The sequence below is a fragment of the Hyperolius riggenbachi genome, chromosome 8, assembly GCF_040937935.1.
Source record: "Hyperolius riggenbachi isolate aHypRig1 chromosome 8, aHypRig1.pri, whole genome shotgun sequence".
NCBI lineage: Eukaryota > Metazoa > Chordata > Amphibia > Anura > Hyperoliidae > Hyperolius > Hyperolius riggenbachi.
Window position 1 is genome coordinate 19,729,395 of NC_090653.1, and position 24,530 is coordinate 19,753,924.

The following is a 24,530-nucleotide window of genomic DNA, read 5'->3' on the forward strand; positions in this document are numbered from 1 at the left end:
ATCCCTGCACCAATAGATGAGAACACAAGGGGACACATGGGGACAGGGGAGTACGCAAGGAGGACAGAGGAGGACATCGGGACATGAGCGACAGAGGATGACACAAGGGGGGTAAAGGAGAACACAAGAGGGAAAGAGTGGATGACACAAGGGGAACAGAGGAGGACAGAAGGGGCAGAGGAGGAAACAGAAGGATGCAAGAGGTACAAGGAATGCTTAAGGGGGGCAAACAGCACTAGAGTGACAAAGGAGGACATAGGGGCATAATAATTGGCGGTGAAAGAGGGGGGAGATCCACAAGACACCACTGCACCATTGACGCACCAGGTTTAGTATTTTTCCCTTTTTTTGTCCTTAGGTGCGTCTTATGGTCCAAAAATATGGCATTTTATGAGATACAGATTAGTGTGACTGGATATGATAATGTTGTACTGATATATTGCAAATATCTGCTAATGTATTTATGATGGGTAGTGTTGGCAACATCTAAGTCAGGTTGTTTACAACAATAATTGTTTATAAATATACATTTTATTCTTATGCTTTTTGTAAAGATGGATAATGTTTAGTGCTGACACCAGCCTTCTAAACCTACTGGAAGAGTGGAAGGATTTTTATTTGTTGTGTAAAAGTATGGGGTGTCCTCGGACCTTGAAAAAGAACACTGGGACAATGGGAGCCGAGATAGTGCAATATGTAGGAATCAGATGATATGAAACCAGGGGCAACCAACCACTTATAGCAGGTGGAGATTTTAAACCCGACTCCACTCGGGGTGTCAGACGGGACTAGATGTGATCGCTCTCTTGAAGAAAAAACACTTGCTAGCCTCCATACTGGTGAACAGCATGTGGGGTTTGGAAGTACCCTTCCAAGCTAGAAGTTTGGGGTGTGTAAACAGCACAATAGAAGAATGAGACATGCTGGGATGTGTAAAACTAGGTTAAAAACACTTAAAATTGAAAAAAGGGGAGGTGCTCAACACTCTGTGAGTCCTTTGGCACTGTAGTGGCCTGAGGAAGTGGGCTCAGACCCACGAAATGCATTGCCTGTTTTAATAAATTTTACTGACATATGTGCCTGTCATTATTACGGTAAGCCACCTCCCTCTTTTTCGATTTTAAGTGTTTTTAACCTAGTTTTACACATCCCTGGGCTCCTCTTTCTCCTATTGTGCTTTTATATGTTGTAAATTTAATGAATAAACGTATTGGCTGCAATGTTACCTTAATTTGTACATCCTGGGCAGCACTATGGGGCGTATTCACAAGAATTATCTCACTTTAACATTTACCATGATCATTTCATAATTATCAATTTATCTCACCTTATTTCAGAAGATTATTTATACAATGATATTTTAGTACTTTTCAAGCAAAAAACATATGAATAAAATATCCAAATTAGATGTTCCTGATTAACTTAGCTTCACTATTATTTTTGCTGTGCGGGTCTCATAGTGCTTTATATGAATCAGGTAAGACAATTTATAAGAACATTTATGGGAACCAATGCAGTTTATATTCTGATAATCCATTGTTTAACAAAACTGTTTTGCTTCATGGTGACAAATATATATTGGAGGTTATGATGAGATTACTAAATATTTAATATTCAGGCCACAAATCAAAATGATTACCGTATATACTCGCATGCAAGCCGACCCGCATGTAAGCCGACCCCCCCAACTTTTACCTAAAAAAACATGAAAAAATGATTGACCCTCATGTAAGCCGAAGCCCTGGGGGGAGTAGAGCATCAGCAATGAATGGAGAAAATGAGATCCACATTTACAATATACTAATTCAAAGGCAGAGGTCTGCAGCCTCTAGGTCTGATAAGCGTAGTAGGATAACATCACATCTCACATAAATAGTGGCCAAAGACAGTGTAAACAAAGTACAAAAATATATCCACCAACAGTAAAATATAAATACAATACAGTGAGTGGGAGCATATAAAAAGCATGTGTATCATGCTGCATATAATTGTACAAAACTGCTATATACAATGTGCAATTAGATAAGCAATGAGGGAGAATCCTATATCCATAAAGTGCAGCTAATGATATATTACTAAGTTCCAATACTTAGAGAGATGCCAGCGTAAAGTGAGCAGTGAAGACTGTCAGGGGCAGAACTCTGCCGGATACCTGCTTTGCCGCTGTGCGCTGATGTGTGTGTGTGAGACCGCCGCAGCCACCCAGAAAACCATGCCTGCAGCGATGTTTCACCAGGTGATCGGGCCGAAGGAGAGCGGGCAGCTGAGAGAGCGGATGCGGAGGGCGGAGAGTATTGCTGCAGCCGCTGGATGTCCGCGGCGAGCAGGAGCGATGGATGTCATGACTGCACAGACTAGAAACACAACAGGAGCGCTCTTCCGTGTTCATAATCTCGCGCTTCCTGCTGTGTCTGCACCTTGTAAACCCATTGGCTGGTAATAGCTGGTAATAGCCAATCGGTTTACAAGGTGCAGACACAGCAGGAAGCGCGAGATTATGAACACGGAAGAGCGCTCCTGATGTTTCTACTCTGCTGTGTGGTCATCCATCGCTCCTGCTCGCTGCAGACTCTCCGCCCTCCACATCCGGTCTCTCAGCTGCCCGCTCTCCTTCGGTCCGATCAGCTGGTGAAACAGGACATGGGCACAAAAAATAAGTGACTCGCATGCAAGCCGAGACCCCCACTTTTGGGCCACTTTTTGGGGGTCAAAAATTCGGCTTGCATGCGAGTATATACGGTATAAGCAAAATTCACGTAACAAAGGAAGCACCACAGTTCTGACATAAAAGTTCTATCCCTGCCAAATAAAGGCATTTTACCCAATATGTTTATAATCTGTGCTGAAACGAGGCCTTTAGTCCAAGCAAGCAAGAGCCCCACCAAAGCAGTCCAGCAGCACAGACTCTCTAACGCCGGTCAGTTTCTGACATCAACAGCAACAACACAATTATTTTTCCAAAAGAACCCATAAAAATGTATCAACAATGTGTATTAAAACATTACCTGCTTAATCTTTTTAAGGCAGTCATCTTGTGGGCATGACGGTTTGGATTGAGACTCATCTAAAAGGAGAAACAAAAGCTATGTTCAGTATACACATGTATAAGCATTAACATGCAGCATAGTGTGGATTAGTTAACCATTCCTGGACAGACGCAGTTGAAATCTACATCCTGCATGTGGCAGTGCGGATCTCACAGGACATTGATTTCAAAAACCTTCTATGCGCGTTTTTTCACCACTCCCGCCCAGGGTCGGACTGGGACACTGGGGGCCCACCAAAGAAATTTCAACCTGGGGCCCACTCATCCCATGATTGCGGTGAAAAAAGGGCGTGACCATGCACCGGAAGGTGGGCGTGGTCATGATGTATTATGGGCAGGGCCAAATGTACATGATCTTAGCAGCATTGTAATTCAGAGACACTGCTGCCCAGCAAAACTTTGCATAGAGTCCCCTCCCTCAATATAAAGTAATGTCCTACTTTGCAGAGGTTGCGACCGCAGAGGATGCAGAGTTTGCAACCACATCGGGGCCCTTGGGCCAAAGGGGCTCCGAAGGGCCCTCCCTCAACTACAGTATTACCTCTCTATTGGTCCTGTGCTCATAATAATCACTTCTATAGATACTTTGAACAGTGGTAATCATTAACAAGCTGCTCCCCATCCCCTTCTTGCACCTCTGACACTGTAGTTGCCATTGGCAGGTTTTGGTGCGTCGTATCAATTGTTATGTATAGAGTGCTCGGGGGGCCCCATTGTAAAATTTGCACCGAGGCCTACTGCTCCTTAGCTATGCCACTGCTCTCAGTGATTACAGCACTGAGAAGTGAATTTTTGTGCTGCAGACAGCAATTGGAGCTCTGTCAGACAAGGAGGGGGGCACCAGAGACCTGGAGGCGGGGCCTACCGAAGGAAAAAACTGTACTACTGTGGCGCAGTCTGACCCTGCTCCCGCCGATTGTGCCACTGTCTCCCCACCACAGATCACTCGCTCTGCTGTGTGCCGGTCAGGATCTGTTTTCATTGGCTCCTGGTCCTGTCATTACTGTAAGCCAATCACATTGATTGACAGGGTTAGGAGACAATGAAAGCGGCTCCTGAGTCCTGACCGATGCACAGCACTCTGCCATCATAGCAACGGCAGAGAAAGCTGCCTGTGGCGATGAGCAAGCGGGGTGACCGGCGAGAGTGGCAGGACTGCATGAAGATTTGTCGGTAAGCGCCATTTTCCGCAGCCTCAGTATAACAGCAGTCTCTGGTCTTTAAGGGGGCAGAGACTGCTGGTACGGAAATGGTTAAGCTCAGCATCATCATATAGTGAGCACACAGGAGATGTTATCCATACATACCCTGACAGAGGCTGAGGCCAATGAGAGTGAAGAGGATAGCGATCTTCATGGTGGAGAGTTGTGGAAATCACACAGGTTGTGTCTCTTAGGCTGTCCCAGTACCCCTTTTATAGCAGTTTAAGCCACTGACCTCATAAGACAAACAATACATCACTGCCCACACTGGAACATGTCCCAGCTACTGGCTACTTTAATGAATGTGCCTTCAAATAGGATATATTGGCAGTAGCTGAGAATACAATTAAAACTTGCCAAACATGTTCAATGTGAGATTTAAAGATAACTTAATAAGTTACACAGGTGCTGCTGTTCCCAGAGTAAACATTATATAATGTTTATCTGTTGTTGCTTTTGTTCCCTTTTCCTCTTGGTCATTGGTCCCCAGTATCCATTGCAGTTTTATTATAAATAATGCTTATTCACATATATTCAGAGAGCGAGCAACACCAATGTATCCCATGTCACACAATGCCAAAAAAAACAAAGTAAAGCAATGCTAAACTACCATAAATATGATCCAGATATCATAGCCTTGCAAGAGACCCACTCTTCAGTAAGCTTGAAGTGAATTAAAATGCTGTGTGTATATATATATATATATATATATATATATATATATATATATATATATATATATATATAAATATACATACACATACACATACACACACACACACACACACATATAACTCGAACTTCCGAAAAAGTAGTGATGGAAAAGATGTTTCAAGGGGTCTAACTCCTTGAGGGGGGCATGGCGGAGTGGGATACACACCAAATGTCCCAGGGAAAATTACGGATTTGACGCACAGCAGGGTTATAATCCCTAAAAGGCAGAAATCACACTGCATTGCTAAATTGGAGGCCTAAAGTGCTTAAAAACATCTTGCGTGTGTATACATGGATCAGCAGTTAGTGTAAGTAGTGCACTGCTTCACACTGACAGACCAAACTCACTGTGTAATGCACCGTAAACAGCTGTTAGTGTAGTGATGGTCGTGCTGGACTGGTGCGTACCATGGCGAGAGTGCAGGCGATGGCGGTTTTTTAAGCCCATATGGACGGGCTGAGGTAGCTCAATGACAGTACAACAGTGACTGTCCAGCCCTCCAGAATACATGCCTCATTTATTTTGATAAAGGTGACTTACTGAACACTTTTTCAACCTGACTGCTGGTGGTATAATACAATGTGCAGTTACACAGGTGCAGTGAAAAGGTATGCACTGACTGCCGCTCTAATGCAATTGTGCAGTCACACAGGTGCAGTGAAAAGGTATGCACTGACTGCCTGTAACGGTTGGGTGTTATAACTCAGACATCTGATTATTAGGTGATCTGCAGTATCACCAATAATACAGACACTATACCTGATTATGTGGTGATCTGCAGAATCACCAATAATACAAGTATAGCGGGCAAGATACTGTGAGAGTAGTGCTTGGTGCAACCGTAACTTTAATAGTTTTGCGAGACCTTACCAGAGGAGCTGGTAGGGTATTATCAGTACACAAACTATATAGTTTGAGCAGACCTTTTCCAGAGGAGCTTGGAAAGGTACTACAGTGAGAGTACAGAAATATTATAACTAGTCCTTTACCAGAGGAGCTGGCAAGGTACTAGCAAAGAAGGTGACTGTATAGTTTAAGCAGACCTTTCAAGAGGAGCTGGGAAAGGTACTATCAGACACTATCAGAGCAATGAGGATAAACCTCACCAGAAGGGCTGGTGAGTAATAATATATCACCTCACCAGTGGCAAGGGCCCACTGGTGAGTAGAGAGGTCAGACAGGCAAGGTTAGGCAACAGAGAGGTAAGTATCAGTACAGAATCGTGAGGCAGAAGAGAAACGAGTAATCAGGCAGAGGTTCAGCAACTAGTCAGATAGGCAAAAGTACAGAAACGTTAAGCAGAGGCAAGGTCAGAGAATAGCCAGAATCATACACAGGTAATCAATAACAATAATAAGACAATAGTCCTAGTCTTGATTGGCTGTCTGGGGAGGGATAAATTATAAAGAAAATAAATATTTGTATACAAAAATAAAACACAATAAAATTAATTAAAAAAAAATAGTGATCACAACAGCAATCAGATGTCACCGACAGAAAGCTCCGTTACTGGCACAAAAGGAGGCAAAAATCAATTGCATGCTAAGTTGTATGGCCCTGCAGCGAGCTGTTATAGCTGCAGTGGCCTGAATTGAAAAAAATAGCCTGGTTACTAGGGGGGTATAAGCCTGTGGTCCATAAGTGGCTAAAGTAAAACACATCTCAACAACTAGGCATGTCCGAACATCAAGATTTTGGGCTCGCAAACATGTCAGCAATCGTGGAACAAATGTGAACTGAAGAGCCCCATTGCCTTTAATGGCAGGGCAAAGTTCTGAAACCTTCATGGCATATCTGTTGCCATAATTCCTTTAAAAAGGTACACAAAGTGTTCTCAAACCCGGACCATGGCATGGCAAAAGGGGATCAAGGGCGAAAAGTTCAGCAAAAATTATGTGTTTTTACAGAGGCTTTTTTTCCGTACGTAAATGCTAGAAATTAGTAGGGATTCATGACATTCTGTGATACTGACTAACTGCTGTGTGCCAGGTGACTTTCACGTCCCTCCAGCTGCACTCAGTGGGCTTTACAACCCCCCCCCCCCCCCCCAAAAAAAACAAAACAAACAAAAAACAAACAAAAAATTGTATAACAGATGCAGAGGGGATATTTGTAATATTAAGAGTTGTAGTTACCAATGAAATCCTGTGTGTCGTAAACTCATAACTTCCTCTAGACAAACCATACCAAATTTTTCAGACCGGCACAAACTTATGTCTGCTAATTGGCATTGGCAATGATGAGAGCTCCACTTGTCCTGTCCTTTTCCACAACTACGGTAAATGTTTCTAGGCACAGGATGCAAATGGTGTTAGTTTTGTCAGCACACACTGAAATTTTCCACACTACAGACACTTTTTGAGCTGGTCTATTACCTTTACAAGTGACAGGTGTGGTGTCCACCTGACCCCTTGTGATTTTCTAACATCCTATTTTTTTGCCTCCTGTCCCCAGTGAGGAAGCAGAACGTGAAAAAACAAAAGGCTTACTTGCGCTTTCAGTGCTTCTCTCCTTAAGGGCTTCCTGCCACAGGACCTTGTGGAGGGACTCCAGGTGCATTCTCAGTGTTGTGGTTCCTACAGAAGTGGTGCTCTTCCCATGGCTAATTTTGGTTCTGTCAGCAGCATACAAGTCTACTACCGCTACCAGTGACCTAACACCCTGCTGTTTGCCTCCTGTCCACTGCAACCTCTCCCTACTTCCTTCCCTTGTCCTCACTTTCTTGGAATCTCCCTCTGAATCTTCAGCCTCCTTTTCCAGGCTTGTGGGGACCCACGAGACATCCATCGCCTCATCATCGCCCTCATCATTGCTTACACCTTCAAACTCCCAGTAGGCCTCAGCAGTAGGGACATTACACCATGTGGTGAGCTGGGGCCTTCCGCCTGAGTGTCTCTGCCTTCAGTGCCTCTCTCCTCCCCGTTATCAAGAAGATGACTTCTGCGTCATTCTGGTCCATCTTTCTTTGTGTAACTAGCCAAGGAGTATCTAAAGAAATGCCCGTCACTTCACCAACAGACTGGGACAGAAAATAAATCTGTGGCACAGCACTGCAATCTGTCCTGTAATGGTAATTAGTGTTGGGCGAACAGTGTTCGCCACTGTTCGGGTTCTGCAGAACATCACCCTGTTCGGGTGATGTTCGAGTTCGGCCGAACACCTGATGGTGCTCGGCCAAACCGTTCGGCCACATGGCCGAACTAAGAGCGCATGGCCGAACGTTCCCCGAACGTTCGGCTAGCGCTGTGATTGGCCGAACGGGTCACGTGGTTCGGGCCCGAACGCGCTCTGATTGGCCGAACTGTCACGTGGTTCGGGTAAATAAATACCCGAACCATGTCATATCTCCGCCATTTCTCTGTGGGTTTAGCTTTGGGTAGGCAGGCAGGGTAGTTCGCTCTCCAGCCACGCTAGCCAGGGTCCCCCCCAGTCATTGTGTGTCGCTGCTGGGAACAGTAGTACACCGCTCGCTCAGCCACACTATATATATAGCATTGTTTACTGCCACTGTGTACCTCGCTCAGCCACGCTATATATAGCATTGTGTTTTCTGACACTCTGTGTACACGGCTTAGCCTGGCTATATAGCATTGTGTGTACTGCCACTGTGCACCTCGCTCAGCCACGCTATATATAGCATTGTGTTTTCTGACACTCTGTGTACACGGCTTAGCCTGACTATATAGCATTGTGTGTACTGCCACTGTGCACCTCGCTCAGCCACGCTATATATAGCATTGTGTTTACTGACACTCTGTGTACACCGCTCAGCCAGACTATATACCATTGTTTACTGACACTCTGTGTACACCGCTCAGCCAGACTATATACCATTGTTTACTGACACTCTGTGTACACCGCTCAGCCAGACTATATACCATTGTTTACTGACACTCTGTGTACACCGCTCAGCCAGACTATATACCATTGTTTACTGACACTCTGTGTACACCGCTCAGCCAGACTATATACCATTGTTTACTGACACTCTGTGTACACCGCTCAGCCAGACTATATACCATTGTTTACTGACACTCTGTGTACACCGCTCAGCCAGATTATATAGCATTGTTTACTGACACTCTGTGTAAACCGCTCAGCCAGACTATATTGCATTGTTTACTGACACTCTGTGTACACGCTCAGCCAGACTCTATACCATTGTTTACTGACACTCTGTGTACACCGCTCAGCCAGACTATATACCATTGTTTACTGACACTCTGTGTACACCGCTCAGCCAGACTATATACCATTGTTTACTGACACTCTGTGTACACCGCTCAGCCAGACTATATTGCATTGTTTACTGACACTCTGTGTACACCGCTCAGCCAGACTATATACCATTGTTTACTGACACTCTGTGTACACCGCTCAGCCAGACTATATACCATTGTTTACTGACACTCTGTGTACACCGCTCAGCCAGACTATATACCATTGTTTACTGACACTCTGTGTACACCGCTCAGCCAGACTATATACCATTGTTTACTGACACTCTGTGTACACCGCTCAGCCAGACTATATACCATTGTTTACTGACACTCTGTGTACACCTCTCAGCCAGATTATATAGCATTGTTTACTGACACTCTGTGTACACCGCTCAGCCAGACTATATTGCATTGTTTACTGACACTCTGTGTACACCGCTCAGCCAGACTATATACCATTGTTTACTGACACTCTGTGTACACCGCTCAGCCAGACTATATACCATTGTTTACTGACACTCTGTGTACACCGCTCAGCCAGACTATATACCATTGTTTACTGACACTCTGTGTACACCGCTCAGCCAGACTATATACCATTGTTTACTGACACTCTGTGTACACCGCTCAGCCAGACTATATACCATTGTTTACTGACACTCTGTGTACACCGCTCAGCCAGACTATATACCATTGTTTACTGACACTCTGTGTACACCGCTCAGCCAGACTATATACCATTGTTTACTGACACTCTGTGTACACCGCTCAGCCAGACTATATACCATTGTTTACTGACACTCTGTGTACACCGCTCAGCCAGACTATATACCATTGTTTACTGACACTCTGTGTACACCGCTCAGCCAGACTATATACCATTGTTTACTGACACTCTGTGTACACCGCTAAGCCAGACTATATACCATTGTTTACTGACACTCTGTGTACACCGCTCAGCCAGACTATATACCATTGTTTACTGACACTCTGTGTACACCGCTCAGCCAGATTATATAGCATTGTTTACTGACACTCTGTGTACACCGCTCAGCCAGACTATATTGCATTGTTTACTGACACTCTGTGTACACGCTCAGCCAGACTCTATACCATTGTTTACTGACACTCTGTGTACACCGCTCAGCCAGACTATATACCATTGTTTACTGACACTCTGTGTACACCGCTCAGCCAGACTATATACCATTGTTTACTGACACTCTGTGTACACCGCTCAGCCAGACTATATTGCATTGTTTACTGACACTCTGTGTACACTGCTCAGCCAGACTATATACCATTGTTTACTGACACTCTGTGTACACCGCTCAGCCAGACTATATACCATTGTTTACTGACACTCTGTGTACACCGCTCAGCCAGACTATATACCATTGTTTACTGACACTCTGTGTACACCGCTCAGCCAGACTATATACCATTGTTTACTGACACTCTGTGTACACCGCTCAGCCAGACTATATACCATTGTTTACTGACACTCTGTGTACACCTCTCAGCCAGATTATATAGCATTGTTTACTGACACTCTGTGTACACCGCTCAGCCAGACTATATTGCATTGTTTACTGACACTCTGTGTACACCGCTCAGCCAGACTATATACCATTGTTTACTGACACTCTGTGTACACCGCTCAGCCAGACTATATACCATTGTTTACTGACACTCTGTGTACACCGCTCAGCCAGACTATATACCATTGTTTACTGACACTCTGTGTACACCGCTCAGCCAGACTATATACCATTGTTTACTGACACTCTGTGTACACCGCTCAGCCAGACTATATACCATTGTTTACTGACACTCTGTGTACACCGCTCAGCCAGACTATATACCATTGTTTACTGACACTCTGTGTACACCGCTCAGCCAGACTATATACCATTGTTTACTGACACTCTGTGTACACCGCTCAGCCAGACTATATACCATTGTTTACTGACACTCTGTGTACACCGCTCAGCCAGATTATATAGCATTGTTTACTGACACTCTGTGTACACCGCTCAGCCAGACTATATACCATTGTTTACTGACACTCTGTGTACACCGCTCAGCCAGATTATATAGCATTGTTTACTGACACTCTGTGTACACCGCTCAGCCAGACTATATACCATTGTTTACTGACACTCTGTGTACACCGCTCAGCCAGACTATATACCATTGTTTACTGACACTCTGTGTACACCGCTCAGCCAGACTATATACCATTGTTTACTGACACTCTGTGTACACCGCTCAGCCAGACTATATACCATTGTTTACTGACACTCTGTGTACACTGCTCAGCCAGACTATATACCATTGTTTACTGCCACTCTGATTCTGCTGGGAACAGTAGTACACCGCTCGCTCAGCCAGACTATATAGCATTGTGTTTACTGCCACTCTGTGTACACCGCTCAGCCACACTATATAGCATTGCGTACTCTGCCAGTCAGTGTGTATATTGCTGGGATCAGTAATACTCCACTCACCGTCAACCACTATATGAGCTCAACATGAGTTCCCCAGAGACCTCCGCTGTGAGCAGCACTCCCAACAACAGCAACAGCCAACGCCCCACGCAAGCTATAACATCCACCCCAGCAGCCAGTGGTCAGCAGCAGCCCTCCCCGGAGGAGAACGTTGTGTCCATCGGTCCGTCGCCAGAGCGATTAATGAGGGCTGCCATTGAGGAGATGATGGGGCCTGATGTGGAGGAGGAGGTCTAGCTCAGGCCAGCATCCCAAGTTAATGTTGAGGACGATGAGGGGTCTGTGTCTGGGGATGTTGGGGTGGCAGAGGTGGTGGGTGGGTCAGACTCAGGAGAAGAGTTGTATGATGAGGATGATGATCGGGACCATCTGTATGTGCCTCAGAGTCCGACCCCGGAAAACATGTTGTATCATGTGTTTAGGTACTAAAATCTGCGTTCCCTCCCAGTAGTGTTGGGCGAACAGTGTTTGCCACTGTTCGGGTTCTGCAGAACATCACCCTGTTCGGGGTGACTATATAGCAGACTATATAGCATTGTGTTTAATGCCACTCTGTGTACACGGCTCAGCCACACTATATAGCATTGTGTTTACTTCCACTCTGTGTCTGCTGGGAACAGTAGTACACCGCTCACCCGCCACTGTATAGCATTGTGCTCTGTGTCGCTGCTGACAATAGTGGTACACCGCTCACCCACCACTGTATAGCATTTCTGTACTGCCACTGTACTGCTGCCAGTCAGCGTGTACTTTAAGGATAAGTGAAATGAGGAAGAAATCCGGTGAAAGAGGGAGGGGCAAGGGAAGAGGTGTTTCCCCTGACGGTTCACGTACAGGCCACAGGGGAGCACCCAAGAAAACCCACTCAATACCGCCCATGTTGTCCAGGACAACAACCCTCACAGATCCAAAAGAACAGGACCAGATAATTACTTGGATGACCTCGCAAGCGTCCAGCAGTGGGTTAAGCAGCACCAGCACATCACGCACGAGGTCCGAGTCCTCAGCCAGTTACAAGGAGCCAGTGGGCACAAAGCTGACACAACCGGCAGCGACACCACGCACACAACTGCCAGATAACCAGACGACGTTGGAGTGAGCTGCGCAAAGGTTGTTCTGGGGAGCTCTACTCCACGGCGGCGGCCCCCCACAATGACATATGACGAGTTTGAGGAGATGGAAGAGGAGGGTATGGACAATGTGGACATAGACCCAGATTTTGTTTGTGAACGAGAACATCGCGTCGTAGCAGCAGCACAGATGAGTCTGTTGAGGAACCCACTGCTGCACGAGTTCGCCTTGTGCCACAAGGTAGGCGGCGCGCAATTTCAGGCACCGCAAGCATGGAAGTTCAAGTGAGAGGCAAAAGAGGCGCAAACAGAAATCGCCAGCAAGGCAGGTGCTCCAAAGTCTGGGCTTTCTTTGAAGACTGCACTGAGGATGTTACCATGGCGATTTGCAAGGTGTGCAAGACCCGCCTGAGCAGGGGGAAAAGTATTAACAACCTCTCCACCACCAGCATGAGCCGCCACATTCTATCCAAACATCCCACTCTGTGGGCAAACGCGGCAGGACAGGGTACCACCAGCAACACTGCCTCCCTTGGGTTCACCAGACTCACCACCAGACCCGCCTCAGCAGCAGCAGTAGCCCAGCCATTGCGTGGTTCACAACATTCACAAACATCAGACGATGCTGACACTGTCACTTTCCGGACTAGTGCTCTTGAGGTCTCCCAGTGTTCATCAAACACAACAACCAACAGCCCTTCGGTGTGCAGCCCTACGGTTGAGTTGTCTGTCTCTGAGATGTTTGAGCGCAAGAGGAAATTGCCAGCAAATGACCCCCGGGCCGTGGCAGTAACAGCCAGCCAGCATAGCCAAGCTTCTGGCCTGCGAAATGCTGCCATATCGAGTGGTGGAGACAAACAGCTTCAAGGGCATGATGTCAGTGGCCATCCCACGTTACGTGGTTCCCAGCCGCTACCACTTTGCGCGCTCTGCAGTGCCTGAGTTGCATGAGCACGTGGTCAGCTAAATAACCCGAAGCTTGAAGAATGCCGTTGCCTGCAAGGTTCACCTCACCACTGACACCTGGACGAGTGCGTTCGGCCAGGGTCGATACATCTCCCTTACCGCGCACTGGGTGAACCTTGTGGAGCCTGGCAGCGATTCCTCACCTGCTACGGTGTTGCCCACGCCGCAAACAGCTGCACCGCCGTCCCTCCCACTGGATAACAACAGCAGCACCTACCTCTCTGACTCCTTCTCCTCCAACGCATCTCAAAGCTGTACCTCATCCGGAAACGCTAACCCAGCACCAGCAGCAGTAGGATCGTGGAAGCAGTGCAGCACAGCTGTTGGCATGCGTCAGCAAGCGTTGCTGAAGCTGATCTGCCTTGGGGATAAGCAGCACACAGGGGAGGAAATTTGGAGGGGAATAAAAGGAACAGACGGATTTGTGGCTGGCACCGCTGGACCTGAAACCGGGCATGAAGCTAGACACCTGGCACGAACTGGCAATGTACGCAATAGAGGTGCTGGCTTGCCCGGCAGCCAGCGTTATGTCGGAACGCTGTTTCAGTGCTGCCGGAGGCATCGTCACAGATCGGCGTATCCGCCTCTCCACAGAAAATGCAGACCGTCTGACTCAAATTAAAATGAATCAATCCTGGATTGGAAACGACTACGCAACACTCCAGGACCCCAACCAAGAAACATGACCAATGAACATCTGGGATGGTTTAGCGTTTCCGGTCCCTGTTTATTGAACCTCTCATCTGTATTACATTTATGACTGCATGACGGCAAAAAGCATTGCTGCTATATCCGCACGCTTTTTGTCCTCATGCAAGGCCTGGGTTGTTGTGTCTCAAAAAGCATGGCCTTCTTCTCCTCCTGCGCCTGCTCCTGTTCCATCACGTGTGCTGCTGCTGCTGGGTTAGCGTTGCCGCCCGGTCCCTGTTTATTGAACCTCTTATCTTTATTACATTTATGACTGCATGCATGGCGGTACAAAGCATGCTATCCGCACGCTTTTTGTCCTCATGCAAGGCCTGGGTTGTTGTGTCTCACAAAGCGTGGCCTTCTCCTCCTGCGCCTCCTCCTGTTCCATCACGTGTGCTGCTGCTGCTGCTGGGTTAGCGTTGCCGGTCCCTGTTTATGGAACCTCTTATCTTTATTACATTTATGACTGCATGGCGGTACAAAGCATGCTATCCGCACGCTTTTTGTCCTCATGCAAGGCCTGGGTTGTTGTGTCTCACAAAGCGTGGCCTTCTCCTCCTGCGCCTCCTCCTGTTCCATCACGTGTGCTGCTGCTGCTGCTGCTGGGTTAGCGTTGCCGGTCCCTGTTTATGGAACCTCTTATCTTTATTACATTTATGACTGCATGGCGGTACAAAGCATGCTATCCGCACGCTTCTTGTCCTCATGCAAGGCCTGGGTTGTTGTGTCTCAAAGCGTGGCCTTCTCCTCCTGCGCCACCCTCCTCCTGTTCCATCACGTGTGCTGCTGCTGGGTTAGCGTTACCGGTCCCTTTTCCTGGAACCTCTTATATGTATTACATTTATGACTGCATGCCGACAAAAAGCATGTTACCTGTGCAAAGAAAACAGACATTTCCCGCATTTAAAAGACAGTTTTCCCTTTGAAACTTTAAAATCGATTTTCTCAAAAACTATAAGCTCTTTTTGCTAATTTTTTTTTCCTCTTGTACCCACTCCCAAGGTGCACATACCCTGTAAATTTGGGGTGTGTAGCATGTAAGGAGGCTTTACAAAGCACAAAAGTTCGGGTCCCCATTGACTTCCATTATGTTCGGAGTTCGGGTCGAACACCCGAACATCGCGGCCATGTTCGACCTGTTCGGCCCGAACCCGAACATCTAGATGTTCGCCCAACACTAATGGTAATGCTACCAATAGTCAGTACAAATGTTTAAGATAATTTCTTTGTCTCTCTGTCTTTCTGTCTCTCTCTCTTTATATATATATATATATATATATATATATATATATATATATATATATATATATATATATATATATATATATATATATATATATGTGTGTGTGTGTGTTGCCAGTGGGTGGGTGGGGTTGATAAGGCACCGTGGACCTGCTGTTTGCCTCATCACTGAACAGAATCTTCTGCGTAAACTGAGGGTCCTGTTCCAATTTTTGTTTTTCCCATTCTGCAAATTCAGTGTGTCGATCTGGGTCATCCTCATTGAGATGCTGCAGTAGCTGGAGTTTGTAAGGGTACCATTTGTGAGTAGATAATATCCGCCGAAGGGATGTTCGACTAATGCCACTCTCAAGTGACATGCGGCGAGTGCTACGCTGTGGGCTCTTGCTGAATGAAGCTAGGACAGCCACTGATGTTTCTTCATTAGTGACAGATTTGCGTCCACATTTTGGCAGATCCAACACTGAACCAGTTTTACGAAACTTAGCAAGCAGTTTGCTAACTATAGCATGGGAGATGGGTGACCTCGTAGGGTAAATCTGCTGCAATGACCCGGTTACTGCGTTCACCAGACATCAACACAATTTCTATCTGCTCCTCGCGTAACCAAAGAGAAACTTGTAAATAATAAACTTGTAAAGAATAAAGTTATGTTCAAACCAAACACACCATTATTTTTCTTGTGAAATTACCAATAAGTTTGATGTGTCACATGGCCCTCTTCCTATTGAAAAAACAAAAGTTGGATTCAAAATGGCCGACTTCAAAATGGCCGCCATGGTCACCACCCATCTTGAAAAGTTTTCCCCCTCACATATACTAAAGTCCCACAAACAGGAAGTTAATATCACCAACCAATCCCATTTTATTATGGTGTATCCATATAAATGGCCCACCCTGTACATATCGTATATTCCAGCACATAAGACGACTGCGCGTATAAGATGACCCGCCAACTGTTCCAGTTAAAATATAGCGTTTGGGATATACTCGCCGTATAAGACTACCTCTCTTCCAATGCACACCAAATAAAAAAATAAAAAAATCATATACTGGTGCTGTGTATGAACACATACTGGTGTTGTACTCTATGTGGTACCCAGTATATAACAGTATACAGGCAATTGACTAGTTGGATTGGTCGGCTCTCCCTAAGGGCTCCTTGTCTACCTGTTTATCAGAGCAGTATGGAAGAATAGATTGCGCTGTGCCCATAAAACCCGCCTCTTTCACCCTTCTGGCCCCGCCCTTTTATCCTATTTACCTCCTTCTCTGCCTCTCAGATCTCACACATGTGCACCTGCACCGCTTCACTACAGTCCTCAGCAGAGAGATCTGAGAGGCGGTAACAGGATAGGGCGTATCACCCGGCATCAATGACACCCGGCGTATAAGACAACCCCTGACTTTTTAGAAGATTTAGCCTCATACACCAGAATATACAGTCTATATACTTATATACTGCACTATTACATTGTCCCTAGCGGGTGCACTACAAGTATCAGCAGGCAGTACAGCACCTTGTTATGAGATCATGGGAGCAGGCCTTTTAAAGGCGTGTGTGTGTGTGTGTGTGTGTGTGTGTGTGTGTGTGTGTGTGTGTGTGTGTGTGTGTGTGTGTGTGTGTGTGTGTGTGTGTGTGTGTGTGTGTGTGTGTGTGTGTGTGTGGTGTGTGTGTGTGTGTGTGTGTGTGTGTGTGTGTGTGTGTGTGTGTGTGTGTGTGTGTGTGTGTGTGTATTTATGGAGGGGGGGGGGTGTAAGTGGCACAGGTGGTGATCATCTCAGATTGGTTGTTCCCCACCACTTGACTGCAGAGTGAAGGGTCAAATGTCTTCATGGGGAACTATGTGACAGGAGTAAGTTTGCTCTTCGCAATTAATGCAAGCTGGCAAACAGGCACTGTTTACAGCCTTTGTCAACCTTTCTACCATGGAGGAACCCTGCAAATAACTTTGGGATCTCAAGGAACCCCCTGTAATCAATTTTTTTTGATTTTGAGGAACCCCTGCATTTATTTTGCAGGAGGCGTGGTCTTTAAAAGTGTGCGTGGCTGTTTATTTCACTACTCCCTATTACACTGCCACTCATTATACTGTCTCCTGACCCACCAATTTAGTGCTTCTTGTAGTACCCCCAATTATAGTGTGCTCTATTATACTTCCCCCACGATGCAGAAAAATGCCAAGGAACCCCTGCAGAGTACTCAAGGAACCCTTGTTCAGAAAGCCTGGGTCAGATGGTCAAACAGTTTGGCCATCCCCAACAAACAAATCTTTACTCATTCTAGAACAGATTGCCCAGAAACAGTCCCCTGCACCTCATGAGTAGTTGGACAGTTCCTGTATAAAACTTATAAAAACAAAGCTTTCCATTTCACCCTTTGAGTATAAACGCCTCAATAACCCACTGAGAAAGGGTTTCAACAGTTTACACTACTTAAACTAATCCTATTAGGAGAATCTAAATTACAATATATGAATGCCCGGGGAAAAGATTTATGGATGAATATTGAAATAAATCCAATTCATGTTGCAACCTATCCAAGAATTGTTTATAATACCCTACATTAGAGACATCACTTAAATTGTTACATAAAAGGTATAAACCACTACCAGATTGATCATGCTGGGTGCTTACCAAAATTAAGCATGGCCAAGGCCAGTTCTAGCTACAATGAGGCCCTGGGGCAAAAATATCTTGAGGAGCCCCCGAGCAATGTCTCTCTCCACCGCACAGCCAACGAGCTGACTCCCATGGCCCATCCCACCACACTCCCAGCCAAACAAAATCATTAGGTGCCCATCATATGTCCTCATAAGCAATTTTGGGGATCCCATCATTCCCCTCCTCCTTTACCTTACTAATTCAGAGTGTACACAAACTGGGGTCTTACCTAATCCAGGCAGGACACAGGAGGCAGCACCGCACTCTATGCTACACACAGCGGAGTCTCACCTAATCCAGGCAGGACACAGGAGGCAGCATAACACTCTATGCTTCACACAGCGGAGTCTTACCTAATCCAGGCAGGACACAGGAGGCAGCACCACACTCTATGCTACACACAGCGGAGTCTTACCTAATCCAGGCAGGACACAGGAGGCAGCACCGCACTCTATGCTACACACAGCGGAGTCTTGCCTAATCCAGGCAGGACACAGGAGGCAGCACCACACTCTATGCTACACACAGCGGGTCTCACCTAATCCAGGGAGGACACCGGAGGCAGCACCACACTCTATGCTACACACAGCACAGTCTTACCTAATCCAGGTAGGAGGCAGCACCGCACTCTATGATACACACAGCAGAGTCTCACCTAATCCAGGCAGGACACAGGAGGCAGCACCACACTCTATGCTACACACAGCGGAGTCTTACTTAATCCAGGAAGGACACCGGAAGCAGCACAGCACCACACTCTATGCTACACACAGCGGAGTCTCACCTAATCCAGCCAGGACACAGGAGGCAGCACCACACTCTATGCTACACACAGCGGAGTCTCACCTAATCCAGCCAGGACACAGGAGGCAGCACCACACTCTATGCTACACACAGCGGAGTCTCACCTAATCCAGGCAGGACACATGAGGCAGCACCACACTCTATGCTACACACAGCGGAGCCTTACCTAATCCAGGCAGGACGCACGTTTTACCTTGGGTGACCACTCAGGCCGGCGCGGCATGACTGCCCCCCGTTTTTCCGCACGCCCAATTTTCTCCCCCCACCTTATCCTTGGGACCATAGGTGGTGTGCCCCATCTCCTCCCCCCCTTTGGGGGTGAAGTGACGGCATACATTTGTTATATGCCTGAGCTATGCGTCTTTCTTGACACATCGGTCGTGGGTGTTGCCTTGGGTTGGCGATTTCAGGGCAACAAGCCAATACTGGTGGAACGTCCCCTTACACACATGGTTCTGTAACCCTGGTCCCACAAGTGTGCTCCTTCATGGAATAGGTTGCTACGATCATGGTCGGGCGATGTATCGGGTAATTACCCCGATCATCATTCCTTTAAATGGTAGGCTTCCCTACAGTGTTTTTAGCTTAGGTAGTAGGTAATTCCGAATAAATGTAATGGTTTTATAATAGTTACATTCACCTTTATAATGTTAAATGGAGTTGAATGACTTCCGCAGTCATGTTTGATATGTGGTGTTATGTTTTCACTATATGAGGTAAATTCATGCACAGATATCACTAATCACTATCCTTGTTCTTACACAATGGGCTAATCCCCTCTTATCACATAATGATAATCCCATTCGTTTCACGTAATTTACTCTACATGTATCCTTGCCAGTAATGGCGCCTGCATGGACTCACTGGCGGGCAACTTCCGCCAGTACCCACGCTCCTTACATCCTAGCATGAAACACTTCCTGTAACCTTCACTCACGGGCCAATGGCGTGCGCTGTGGGCGGAGCCTCGGGTCTAGATAGCCGAGACTCAGAAGCGCCGTCATTTGCCCGGATACGCACGTGAGCAAGCGCTACAGAGCGCAAAACGGCTGTTGTGCACATCCATCACCCCCTGGTCACCACACCCCCCCGCAAGCCTCACTGGATGTATCCATGAAATTATGATGCAAGACACCTGACAGGTTTGATGTTTTGATTGTATTCAATACCGCATGTCATCTGGCTGCAAGCAGTAAACAATTTGCAACAACAGGACAGTGCCCGGTCTCTTTATCTTTATGTTTTTCGGAGCCTTACCTAATCCAGGCAGGACACAGGAGGCAGCACCACACTCTATGCTACACACAGCGGAGTGTTACCTAATCCAGGCAGGACACAGGAAGCAGCACCACACTCTATGCTACGCACAGCGGAGACTTACCTAATCCAGGCGGGACACAGGAGGCAGCACCACACTCTATGCTACACACAGCGGAGTCTTACTTAATCCAGGCAGGACACAGGAGGCAGCACCACACTCTATGCTACACACAGCAGAGTCTTGCCTAATCCAGGCAGGACACAGGAGGCAGCACCACACTCTATGCTACACACAGCGGAGTCTTACCTAATCCAGGCAGGACGCAGCACCACCCTTTATGATACACCGGAGTCTTACCTAATCCAGGCAGGACACAGGAGGCAGCACCACAGTCTATGCTACACACAGCGGAGTCTTACCTAATCCAGGCAGGACACAGGAGGCAGAACCACACTCTATGCTACACATAGTGGAGTCTCACCTAATCCAGGCAGGACACCGGAGGCAGCACCACACTCTATGCTTATGCTACACACAGCGGATTCTTACCTAATCCAGGCAGGACACAGAAGGCAGCACCGCACTCTATGCTACACACAGCGGAGTCTTACCTAATCCAGGCAGGACACAGGAGGCAGCACCACACTCTATGCTACACACAGCGGAGTCGTACCTAATCCAGGCAGGACACAGGAAGCAGCACCACACTCTATGATACACACAGCGGAGTTTTACCTAATCCAGGCAAGACACCGGAGGCAGCACCACACTCTATGCTACACACAGCGGAGTCTTACCTAATCCAGGCAGGACACCGGAGGCAGCACCACACTCTATGCTACACACAGCGGAGTTTTACCTAATCCAGGCAGGACGCAGCACCACCCTCTATGATACACACCGGAGTCTTACCTAATCCAGGCAGGACACAGGAGGCAGCACCACACTCTATGCTACACACAGTGGGGTCTTACCTAATCCAGGCAGGACACCGGAGGCAGCACCACACTCTATGCTACACACAGCGGAGTCTTACCTAATCCAGGCAGGACACCGGAGGCAGCACCACACTCTATGCTACACACAGCGGAGTTTTACCTAATCCAGGCAGGACGCAGCACCACCCTCTATGATACACACCGGAGTCTTACCTAATCCAGGCAGGACACAGGAGGCAGCACCACACTCTATGCTACACACAGTGGGGTCTTACCTAATCCAGGCAGGACACAGGAGGCTGCACCACACTCTATGCTACACACAGCGGAGTCTCACCTAATCCAGGCAGGACACAGGAGGCAGCACCACACTCTATGCTACACACAGCGGAGTCTTACCTAATCCAGGCAGGACGCAGGACGCAGCACCACCCTCTATGATACACACCGGAGTCTTACCTAATCCAGGCAGGACACAGGAGGCAGCACCACACTATGCTACACACAGCGGAGTGTTACCTAATCCAGGCAGGACACAGGAGGCTGCACCACACACTATGCTACACACAGCGGAGTCTCACCTAATCCAGGCAGGACACAGGAGGCAGCACCACACTCTATGCTACACACAGCGGAGTCTTACCTAATCCAGGCAGGACGCAGGACGCAGCACCACCCTCTATGATACACACCGGAGTCTTACCTAATCCAGGCAGGACACAGGAGGCAGCACCATTCTCTACACTCCAGACTTCTCACCACAACGCCTCTCTTCCTTGTTCCATGCTGGTATGAAGGTCCATGCATGGGGTCACCATAGCTGGAGGGATGGGAACACACACCTTGGGGGCAAGGGCGTAACTAGAAATCACTGGGCCCCCCTGCAAACATTTGGATGCTCCACCCCCCACCCCCGAGCCCGCTCAGGGCCATTTTGGAGGGCTGGAGGGGTTGCAGCATGAGAGGAAAGAGTGGCCACATATCGGCAGGGGGGGGGGGGACAGGCCAGAGGTTCCGATCTCTAAGTGTCTGAAGCTACGAACTGTTTGCCGGTGAACAGTGTTCTGCGAACTGCATTCGCGGCACGTTGGTGAGAATGCAGGTGATCATGGTTTTCCAGCCCCTATGATCGAGGTAGTCAACTACTTCTGTGGCATTTTGTGAGTTAAAGATACGTGGCCCTTGAACACCCTACAAAATGTTAGGGCCACAGGTAACCACAGCAGCCCTGCCCTGGCCCGTCATTTTTTTTTTTTTTTTACAATATTACAATATAAAAAATAAAAATAAAGAAACTCTCTTCCAGGGAGGAACGCAGGTCATGTCACAGTTTTATGCTATGTGCAACAATCACCTCAAAGTATAGGCCCTGCCGGTGAGACCTTATGCAGGGCAGTAGTGAATATTAGGTGCCAGTAGTGGTGGTGAAGGATTGTTGGGTTATCTAGTCAGTGCACTACTATGACCAACAGACCTGTCTCCAATAGCTAACTTGTGCACTGAACACACAACAGCAATACAATAGCAAGCAAAACAATGTACCAGCCCTTAGAAGGGCTATTAGCTGTTCGGGACACTGTAGTAGCAGCAAGAATCTGCACTGAGGGCACAGAACACAGGCCCAATTAATGCTATCCCTGTCAACAGCACTCTCTCCCTGTTCTGCTTAGCATGGGACAGAAATCAAACACAGACTGCGTAATGTCTGTAAAGCTGGCTTTCTGATAGGTGTGTGTGTGTGTGTGTGTGTGTGTGTGTGTGTGTGTGTGTGTATGTGTGTATGTGTGTGTGTGTGTGTGTGTGGGGGGGGGGGGGTCCAGGTGGGAGGGACGGCTGATTGGCTGCAATGCGTCTGCTGACTCTGCGGTGAGGGGTCAATGTTTTACTTCATTTTAATGCATAGGGGGCAGGTTGAACAAGCCACATGTTTGCTAACAGATGCGAACGTGAACAACCGATGTTCGCCGGGAACTGTCCACTGGCGAACAGTTTGGGCCATCTCTATATGTGCTATCACTGCTGTGCAGGTGGACATTATGCCCTCTAAAGGGAGTGTATGCAGCTTGTTTTGGGTATGCATGCATGGGTGCCATATTAGCATCCTAGTGTGATATATGTGTGACTATGCCTGCTTAGTCTTTACAGGGTATATTGCTAGTACTTTACATTAAAGGATACCTGAAGTGACATGTGACATTATGAGATAGACATGTGTATGTACAGTGCCTAGCACATACATAACTATGTTGTGTTCCTTTTTTTCTGTCTCTGCCTGAAAGAGTTAAATTTCAGGTATGTAAGTGGCTGACTCAGTCCTGACTCAGACAGAAAGTGACTACAGTGTGACCCTCACTGATAAAAAATTCCAACTAAAAAAAAGCACTTTCCTAGCAAAAAATGGCTTCTGAGAGCAAGAAAGAGGTAAAAGGGGGAATCTCTTATCAGTGAGGGTCACATTGTAGTCACTTCCTGTCTGAGTCAGGACTGAGTCAGCCACTTACATACCTGATATTTAACTCTTTCAGGCAGAGAAAGAAAAAAAAGGAACACAGCCTAGTTATTTGTGTGCTAGGCACTGTACATACACATGTCTATCTCATCATGTCACGTGTCACTTCGGGTATCCTTTAAAGTGAACCTTTGGACTAAAAATCGACTCAGCAGCACTGAAAAGGCTTGGTGTTTCTTTAACAGTTTCACAGCATCAAAACTTTGTTTCTTTTATACAAGCCTCATTTTTAGCTGCACAGAAGAAAACTGCCCGGGCTTTTTTCCCCTGATGCTGTGCAAAGCATGATGGGATTTCTGATTTTGTTGTTCTCGTTCTGCTGTTTTGGTGCAATTTTTTTGACATTTTGAATTTGACATTTGAAGCCTAGCGTGTGCAGCTGGGAGGGGTAATCAGAACACAGGACAGTTGGAACTGTGTCTCCTGCTCCCTGTCACCTCCTTTCAACCAAAAAGATGGCTGCCCCCATGACAAAGATGGCAGCCCCCATGAATCACAAACATTTGTCTGTTCTTTTAAAACAGGGTGGGTAAGAGATTATATTACCTATCTATTCTAATTAACATAACTAATGTAACTTGATGACAGTGGGCTTGATTCACAAAGCGGTGCTAACTGTTAGCATGCCTGTGAAAACCCCCTTAGCACGTCTAAACGAGCTTTTCGCGCATAAAACTTTACGCGCACAAAACT

General features: G+C 47.0%; 1 protein-coding gene across 2 annotated transcripts in view; it reads right to left on the reverse strand.

Annotated features, from left to right (window-relative positions):
- The window catches only part of LOC137528641 (uncharacterized PE-PGRS family protein PE_PGRS46-like), a 30,557-nt gene extending 26,104 nt beyond the window's left edge, over window positions 1-4,453 (reverse strand). For both annotated transcript variants that reach the window (XM_068250048.1, XM_068250047.1), the window contains exons 1-2: window positions 4,354-4,453; window positions 3,006-3,064 (exon numbers count right to left, since the gene is read on the reverse strand). In XM_068250048.1, the coding sequence (XP_068106149.1) occupies window positions 3,006-3,064; window positions 4,354-4,402 (108 nt within the window). In that variant the 5' untranslated portion in view covers window positions 4,403-4,453. The remainder of the gene's footprint in view (window positions 1-3,005; window positions 3,065-4,353) is intronic.
- Window positions 4,454-24,530: the final 20,077 nt, after the last annotated feature.